Source organism: Muscardinus avellanarius (assembly GCF_963383645.1).
Source record: "Muscardinus avellanarius genome assembly, chromosome: 5".
Taxonomy (NCBI): domain Eukaryota; kingdom Metazoa; phylum Chordata; class Mammalia; order Rodentia; family Gliridae; genus Muscardinus; species Muscardinus avellanarius.
In genome coordinates, this window is record NC_137790.1 from 41,703,187 (window position 1) to 41,713,214 (window position 10,028).

Here is a 10,028-nt window from a genome sequence, read left to right on the forward strand (position 1 = left end):
CTAATACAAGGGTGATATCTAAGATATTCTTTACTGTTTCTTAATCACAGAATAATTTTCATGAAAAGTATTTATTAAATTGATTAGAATAGAAAGTAACTGGATGAAATTGAGTAGTAGAATCACTTCTCTAGAAAATGAATTAGTGATTTAAGTATGTAAAACCATAATTGAGGATAACAAAAATAAGAAATGGAACATAACTCAAAAAAATACTAGTAAGACAAACACCTCCATCCTATAGGGTTTTTTTTTTTTTTTCTCAGTTCACCAACAAACCCAGGTCTCCTTTTTAAAAAAAGTGATTAGAATGTCTTAGCATTAGTTTTTCAATTTGCCGACGCTGCAAGAGTATCTGTAAAAGGAGTACTTTTAAATCTATTTTGGTAACAGATTCTCAGTAATTTAGATAATGAATGTTTAGACTGTTCACTTAATGTGAAACTTTTATCAAAAGTTACTGCATTGAAAGATAAAAATAAAATGTGTCAGAAATTTGTACAACCTTTATATCTTTCATTGTTTAATCTCTCTGGTTTCTTCTATGTCTTAGCAGTTTAATTGAGGCTTGGGTTTTGAAAGACATGAGCAAAGTTTCTGCAAGATCAAATTGCTAAGAAAATAAATCACCTACTTAATATTTATATATCTAAAATAAATGTTTCAAATTTAGTACATTTGCTAATGAAAATACTTCCTTTGACATAAAAATAAAGGCTATTTTTCCTGATGTAGTTTGACATATCAGAAAATAAATTAAAACCTTTTCCCAGAGATGGAATGTGGTAACAAGTTATATTTATTTTTGTTGCAATTTGTCTTTTTTGAAGAATTATAGATGTTATTCTAGGCATTCACTCTGTAACAATCATTTCTTATATTTAAAACTGTTTTAAAGGAGTTATCTTTATGGAACATAAGCTTATAATAATAACACTATGCCACTTATATATTGGTAGGCCACCTTAAGATCATGTAAAAAAATATAATACCAATTCTTTGATAACTATAAAAATTAGAAGAACTACTAAATATCTAAGACTAGTACAATTTTTTTTTTTTTTTTTTTTTTTTGCAGTACTGGAGATTGAACTCATGGGCATTCTACCTCCAATCTACATCACCAGCCCTATTTTATTTTTTATTTTGAAACAGGGTCTCACTAAGTTGTAAAGTGTCTCACTAAGTAGCTGAGGCTAGCCATGAACCTGTGATCCTCCTCTCTCAGCCTCCCAAGTACTGGGATTACAAACATGCACCACCACACCCAGCTAGCATAATTTAAATTAGATCTTAAAAGTTATATTTTACACACCCACACTGGGCACAGGAAGCAGTACCCTCACAGGGTCAAAAGTTAACCTTGTGATTATAGTAGACACTCACTACCACTATAGGCAGAGAGAGGTGCAGACCCAGGGCTTACAGAAAGTGCATAGCCTTGCCTTTACATGAGGTCCATTTTTGGTATCACCTGCTTGCCTGGGGTGGCTCAGACTCACACTCTCACATCCCATCCTGGCTGAGCCCTGAGGAGCTGCCCTCAGGAATGCTCACACACACACACACACACACACACACACACACACACACACACACGTGCTTGGCTGCATTCGCCTCCAGCCGAGTTCTTAGCTTTAGGGGATGCAGGGAACCTCATCCGGAACAGAAAAAGGCCTCGCAGCTCAATTGGACAGGGGAATATGGAGCAAGGGGAAAAGGTGGCAAAGCCCCTTCCAATTAAATACCCTCCCAGTGGGCAACAAACTGGGGGAAGTGAGGCCATCCTCATGAGGCGCGCACACACACACACACACACACACACACACACACACACACAGGGTGCAGCAAAGAAGGGCAACCTTCAGGGCACAATATACCTCTCTCTGTCTTACACAGGATTCCAGCAATATCCTAAATGGTTTTGATTGGGAAGCTCTGAGAAGAGGGGGGACGACTTTGTCCAGATAGGCCACTAAAACTCCACCCTTTCTTTCTCAGATGGAATCCCATCAAACCAAAGTGGAAGCCAGATCTCCACTAGCATGGGTCCTCCAGAATTGGAAAAAAAATTGACACCAAAATGCTAAGGAAGAAAGATCTAATATTTCTCTGCAACCAAATATGGTCACAGTATATGCTGGGGGATGGAGAAATCTGGCCCCTTCAGGGAATTCTAAATTGTAATACCATACAGCAATTAGATCTATTTTGTAAAAAGGAGGAAAGATGGATAGAAGTAACGTATCTTCGGTTGTTCTTTAACCTTGAGATCACCCAGATTTCTTTAACGATTGCAGGATTGAGACAATTGTGGCTGCCTTGGCTACAGTAGTGTGGGGAGGGAGAGTTTAGAGTTCGATCTGTCCATATGCAGTTTTTGTTTGTTTGTTTGACTTTGAATTTTGTGTGTGTGTGTGTGTGTGTGTGTGTTTGTTGTTGTTGTTGTTTGTTTTTTACGAGCTGAGTTTAAAGCTATATCACAAACTCAAACAATAGGTGCTAGTATTCTTAGTTAATTCTTTATCCGGTAGAAGGGGAGGCCATCCTCAGACAAATTTCACTACTGCAGGCTGCCAATTTAGTTTATAACAATGGGAACTTGTAAAGGGAGAGACAGGAGAAAAGAATTCTGGCTGAACACAAATCCCACAAAAGCCTGGGCTCAAGTCTGTTTTAGGGGTGGAGAGCAAGTGTATCTCTGGCCTAAATGCCCTCAACCACAAGGCCAAAAAGGGCCCTCCGAGGCCCAGCTGCCAGGGCAAGAGGGACCATTAAGTGAGTTGGGAACCTCCAGTTCTGGAGGAAACTGGGGTCCCCAGACCTAGGTTCCCAGTGATTCCTCCCAACTCCCACCACCTGAGTTAAGACTAAAGAGCCTTAGGTGATCACAGTGAGATCTCAGATGGAGGCCAGATTTAAGGCGTTACCCTTCTTTCCTGGCCGAAGGTCCAAAAGTTTAATTAGAGTGAGGGGCATATCAGGCCAACCCCCAAACTATTTTTTTTTTTACCCAATACTCAGCCTGCATCTTCCAGGATGACCTCCAATTCTCCCATTCTCAGTTATACTAGAGATTTCAGCTCCTATATTAAAAAGGAAATATAATGTCAGAAAAACCAACCGTTCTTTTTTTTATCACTAAAGTTATTGCTCGAAGTTTTTTTTTATCTCAGTCTTAGCTAAAATGGTAACTTCTTAAAAAGCTGTGAATTAGACCTCTATGAGATGTGATTAAATACAATATACATTGCTTTTAAAGTTCTTTTTTTTTCTTTGGCAGAATTAATGTTTTAAGACATTAGTGATGCTTATATGAGGTCGTGGATTTCTCTGGGAAACTATACAGTTATTAAGTTGTATGATCAAATGTGATAGGCATTGTCTCTAATTTTTAGTCCTTTTGCAAAATTAAGGTTTTAAGGTGCTAATAATATTTACCTAATGTCTTAATTTTCCGTGGTAATTAATAACTCAATTATTAAGTTGGGAAAATGTAAAATGCAATGCTTTAAAATGCTCTTAACTTCATAAGGTTTAGAGTAACATTTAAGTCTTTTTAATGGGTTTTTTTAATTGCTGGTATATAAAAAGCATTATAAAATGGTAATTTTTATTTATTTAGCTTGTATGTAAAAACAAAAGACAGATGTAGAGAGTGTGTGGATGTATTTCTTTTTATTTTGGTAAATACAAAGAAAGGAAATTTTGTGAGATTAACAAAGCATGTTGTAAGGTTTATCCTAAGATTGTCCCAAATGGGAAAGAAAGGACCAGGATAGAAAAATCAGAGGGTTAAAGCAAGTTTTAAAGTGTTTGTGGTATGTTTGTTGACATATGAAGATGGGTTATTAAAAGAAAGTAGGTTTCTAGTAAACCTACCTCTATTTAGACCTCTGGAGGCCATTTTATTTAACCTTATGTTTGGCCCATAGTTTCTAAATTATGTGGTTAAGTTTGTCTTCAACGGAGTTAAAATCATTAAGTTCCAGGATTATACAGGCACTCAATTTTGTGTCCTTTTACTTTTCCTAATTATACTCATTTTCCTGGATTAATTAAACAGTGAGGCAGTTTATTTTTAGTTTTTTCCCAATTGTTATATGTTCAGTTGCTAAAGGATGGTATCTTACAGCTTCTAGCTACAGCAGTGACACAGTGGCAATAGAAAATACCTTAATATGACAATGCTGAGCAAACCCCATAGGACCAGTAATATGGGTAAAAGATTCAAAAACAATATTTTCTCATATGGCTTAACAGTTGAGATTTAAATTTTTTTTTTTTTTTTGCATTTCACTGAAAATATTTTATTGGCCTTTTGGACAGAAATGGGAATTTATTTGCCAGGAAGGATGATCCCATCATACTTCTGCTGGAACCAGCGCATGGCCTCCTCTTTGCTGATTCTGTGTTTGGCCCCAATGCAGCCTGTTCTGCGCTTCTTGTCTGCGATGCTGAAACCTGGCCTACCCAGCACCACATAGAAGTCCAGGCCGTAGATACCAATGCTTGGGTCATATTTGATGCCCAAATCGATGTGCTCCTGGATCCCAAATCCAAAGTTGCCAGTATCTGAGAAGTTATTTTTTCTTAACTCATATTCTCGCACCTTCAGACCTTTCTCCAGGATTTCTTCTGCCTTGGCCCCACGAACTGTGCAATGGACAGCAAACTTTTCATTTCTCCTGATGCCAAAGGATCTGACAGTGTACCTAGCTTTGGAAAACACAGGAGTCTGGCCCATGAGCTGCTCCAACACCTTGACTGCCCGGGTCAGTCTGTCTCCGCTCTCCCCGACACAGATGTTAAGGCAGAGCTTGCGGATGCGAAGTTCCCGCATGGGGTTCTCCTTTTCACCCTGATCCTGCGCCATGGTGGAGAACAGGAAGAGAGCGAGATTTAAAAATTTAACGGATTAGTCAAAGCCTTCTAATACCAATTTTTCTATTATTCAGCCTCAAGCCACTCTATTAGATACTGGCATCTATAGGTGTATTAAAATTCAAAAATAGTATACTAATGATATAACATATAAGAAATCATCTAAAATCTTTATTTAAATTACCCCAAAGCCTATTTCAGGTCTCCACAGAACTAATTTCTGGATTCACATGGTGCAAAATAAACCAAATACACCCCACTTTTGTTTGTTTCAGCCTAAGTCAACAAAACAGGTGTCAACATCTCATTTAATTGGTTTAGGCCTAACTGAACAGGATATCAAAAGGCGAACAAATCTTAACGTCATTTTTAAGTTTTCATGGTTATAAGTCTAATAAACACGTTCAAACACTGAGAAACTCCATTCCAACCTCGATAATTGTCCTGTGAAACTGTTTGCAAATGGGACCCATACTGTATAATCTCAAATGCAATCATAGGATGTTTTCTGTTTTAATTTCTCTTATTCCATCATCCCTAAAGGCTTCCACAGCTGCTGTTACTACCCATCCCTGGATTAATATATGATTCATCATATTGCTTGCAGGGGGGGGGAGGGGGCGATGTCTGCTAAACTGTATTGTGAGTGTTGTCTCATAGGCTTGAAGCTTTCAGACTTCAGATGGTGGTATGAGTGGACCCAAAGAGGGACAATTAACAAAGCCCTTTGGATGGCCAAAGAGACATACTCACCATCTGACTCCCTCACCGCCAACCTACATGCATGTGCCCTAAAGGTGGGAACCCCCCTTAAACAGGGAACCCCCTTAAACAGGGAACCCTTGTTTAGCTGGAAGAAGCCAGACCAACTCAGCATCCTTATTCCTTTGCTAAGGGGTACATGCACGTAGTGAAAATAGGGAGAAAATAGATGGGGATTGAGCTCATGTAAACTGTTAATAAGGATTATACAAATCAACATGTATTTCTTACATTTACCTTTGGCCTGACAGGTGTCAGGAAGTTTCTAGACAAAGGGGGGAATGTACCAGTATTAGGAATAGCTTAGGAAGATTTGAGAAAGCTCTGATTATTAATAAGTATATTTCAATAATCATTTTGTAGAAGAAAAGAGCAGACCTGGGGAAGGACTTGGTTTCTGTCAAGAAGCAGGCAACCATTGTAATGTAAATTAACCTAGCTAAAGGTAATTAACAAGTGGAAAGAGAAGGGGAGCTAGGACTTCCTCATTCTAAAGGCAGGTTTACATAATAATGGGATAATCTAGTTAGGATGGGAGGAGGGGTTGACCTTTGGGAAAAGAGAAACCTGGGCATAAACTAAGAGTTTGGTGGGAAAATTAAGAGGAGGGACTTTACAAGGACTTTACCTACATCATAGTTAAGTAGGATAGAACAAGATGGAGGAGGTCATGTCTATAGAAAGCTGTTCCATGTTTTGTACTTTGGTGAATTAATTTGATACAACCCCCCCCCCCATGCCACTCCTGAATGGCATGGGGCTGTAACTGTCTTCTTCATTTCTGTATTTTTAATAAAAACTCCTTTAAATCTTCAAAAAATAAAAAAGAAAGAAAGACAATAAATGGCAGAACACAAATCCTTGACTTGATTTTGATGGCAGAGTGAAAACATTCAGTGTTTGACATTGAAGTTTTTTTTTTTCTGGAAGTAAATTTTTTTTTTAATTTAGAAGGTTTCTTTCCAAATTATCTGTTTGTCAATAACAAATTTTTAATTGTGCCATATGCCTTTTCTGCATTTATTTAGGTACTCATTTCATTTTTCTATTTTATCTTATTAATTTAGTAAATTTTATTGAAAGACTTTGGAACATAAGCCATCCTTAGAGTCTGTAATAATTTTCAGTTTTGTTTTTTAATTTTTATTGTTCCTAGATTATTTATTAATATTTTGCTCAGAATTCTTAAATCTATGTCTATATGAGACTTTATATATGATTTTCTTCTCATAACATTTTTTGTCCTCTTGATATCAGAACAGCATTGGCCTCAGAAAATGAGTTGGGGAACATTCCCTCTTTATTTTTAGTGAGATTTTACCTAGGATTGCTTTATTTCTCATTTCTTCCTTACATTCCTAAGAGGATTTATTGGTGTATAAATATATCTATATGCCTGAAGTTTTCTCAACTAGTGTATTTATTATATAACTAAATTTACTTAACATATATAAGACTATTAAAATTTTGTTTTTATTTTCTTATATTTTATGAGATAGCTTTAATATATAATTAATAAAAATACATTTATTAAATTTGTGATACTAATAATTTGTAGCTTTTTTATTTTTCATAAGTATTCTTAGTGAAAATTTATCAATTTTTATTAGTCTTTTCAAAGACTCAACATTTAAATTTGAATTTCTATTGTTTTTTGTTATATCATCAATCTAATCCTTTAAATCTTGATCATATTTTAATATATAAAATGTTTAGTATTCTTGTTTGCTAATTCCATTCTCTGTCATTTTTGCCTGTTTTATTAACTGATATTTTAGATTATCTTTTATCTTTTTTAAAATTTTTTACACATTTAGAAATTTTGTTTTTTCATGTTGGCATTACTAATTGTGTGCTATTAACTATTGGTCATTTTTCCTCTAAAGAGTAATTAACTTTGGTTTGGGTATGTGGCACTCAGGGTTCAATATAAAGCACCAGAAAAAAGTTACATTTTGTCCTAAGTCATTTACTGGCCTACTTGGTTCTTTTGAGACTAGTCTCTAGAAAAAAGGTAGGTCTTCCCAAATGTGGGTCTAGATTGGCTTTTATTTAGAGCTAGTTTAGTACCATGACTAATACAATGGGCCAGAATCATGTTGTACATCCTGTTCAGTCATAGAGGGGCCTGAATTTAGAAAGATTTCAAAATTGTCTTAATGGTCAGTTATCATTTACTTAAAATTATTGTGTTTCTATAATTTAAAATGCATTGCTTATTATCCTATGTCTAAATATAGCTTTTTTATTTTATTTTATTTTTTTTTTATTGGTGCACTGTATTCATACATCACAGTGGGATACAAACTTTTGTAGACATACATGCACACATCACCCAGTCAGTCCTCACCCAATCCCCACCCCATTCTCTCCCCATCCCTCCTTCCCATGCTTGGCTTAGTGGTTGACATCTAGTATTATAGCAATTTATACAAAATTAAAAATGATAATCTCACATAACAGTTTCATTTGTCTGATACCAAGCTTTTGATGACTTAAAGATAACATTTCAATATTTCTTTTTACTTTCTTTCTTACCAGAGAATATTTTTTCTATTTTTTTAGGTGAAACTATCATATATTTATATATTTATTTTTCAGAAAAAGATCTATCCTAATATGGAATATGGATTCTAGATACACAAAACGATCCTGAAAAAGAACAAAGCTAGAAGATATATATTTTCTGATTTCAAACCATATAAAGCTACAATAATTGAAACAGTGTAGTACTGTTCTAAAGGCAGATATATAAACCATTGGAGTTAAATACAAGCCTAGAGCTAAATTCTTTCATATATTGTCAAGTTATTTTTGACAAGGTTTCCATGAACATTTGGTGGTAGAAATAATAATCTTTTAACTAAATATTGTTGAGAAATAATAATTACATGGAAAAGAATAAAATTGGACCCTTACCTAATCCCATATATAAATATTAACTCAAAATAGATAAAACACCTAAATATAAATCTTAAGACTATAAACTTTTAGAAGAAAATCTGGGTCATAAAACCTCACAACATTGAAATTGGCAGTGATTTCTTGGATATGATTTCAATGGCACAGGCAACAGAAGAGTATACAAACTCCCTAAAAAATAAAAAAAAATATTGTATATCCAAAGACAATGTAAACAGAGTTAAAAGTTATTAATAGAATGGGATAAAATATTTCCAAATGCTATATCTGAAGGTATATTAATATTCCAACTAGAAATCCTAAAAATTAACAACAATAAAGGCAAACAATACCCTTTAGAGATAGGTAAAAGACTAACATAAATAATGAGTCTCCACAGATAACCAATCTTAGTTGTCTGTTGGATGGAAAATCTTGTTTCTCTGAATGCCACTTGGCCCTTTGTTTTTGTTGCCTTTAAGATTCTCTGCTTGGCTTCCACATTGGTTATTTTGACAATTATGTTCCGTGGGGATCCTCTTCTCTGATCCTGTCTAAAGGGAGTTCTATAAGTTTCCTGGACCTGCGTATCGACCTCTTGCTCTATGTCTGGAAAATTTTCTGCTATTACTTCCTTGAAGAGATTGTTGATCCCTTTGGTTTCACTTTCTTTTCCCTCCTCTATTCTAATTATTCTTAGGTTAGCTCTCTTAAAATGGGCCCATATTTCTTCAATGTCAGATTCCTGCTGTTGGATATTATTTTCTAGATTAGAAACTATGTGTTCATTTTTGGAATGATCATCTTCTAAGAGTGAGATTCTGTTTTCATGTGGTCTAATTGGTTGTTTGTGCTTTGAATTGAGGCCTTTACTTCATTAATAGCATCCTTTATCTCTTTTTGGCTCTCTCTGAATTCTTTTCGAAGCACCTCTATTATTTCTACCATTATTTTCCTGATTTGATCTTCTAGAAATCTCTGATTTTCTGTTTTATCGGGTTCTGATGTTGTGGGGTTGTGGGTATTCATTGCTCTAGTATTATTCCTTTTTCCCATGATTTCGGAATTTTGTGCCTTTTCTGGGTTCTTCCCTTGGGTCACTATGACTTCACTTAAGGTGCTCTGGATCTCGAGTTTGTAGTATCTCAGACCCCACTACTCTTTTACTGGGTTGTATCACAGAGTCTCCTACCCAGGGAGTCGATAGAGGCTGCTTTAAATTATGGGGGGGTGCCAGGTTGCATGTTCTTCTATGGTGTGATATCTCTGCCACCGCCACTCCCCCACTGGGTCAAGTCCCAGGGAGTACAGTACTGGGATTTCTCCTCTGTGGCCCGCAATTTGACTCACTGTTCTTGAGTTCGCAGATGTAGCTGTACTGGACTCATTGAATTCGCTGCTGCTGCCTCCGTTGGCAATATGGCACCACTGCTATGCCCTTGGCTGTGAGGCTGGCTTATTTCTTCTTGGTTTTGAGTTCC

General features: G+C 35.8%; 1 protein-coding gene across 1 annotated transcript; it reads right to left on the reverse strand.

Annotated features, from left to right (window-relative positions):
* Positions 1-4,339: 4,339 nt before the first annotated feature.
* On the reverse strand, positions 4,340-4,876 carry LOC308262866 (large ribosomal subunit protein uL5-like; the record flags this gene model as incomplete). Its single annotated transcript, XM_080695568.1, has 1 exon — positions 4,340-4,876. The coding sequence occupies one exon, from the start codon at positions 4,874-4,876 to the stop codon at positions 4,340-4,342; it is 537 nt and encodes a 178-aa protein (XP_080551694.1).
* Positions 4,877-10,028: the final 5,152 nt, after the last annotated feature.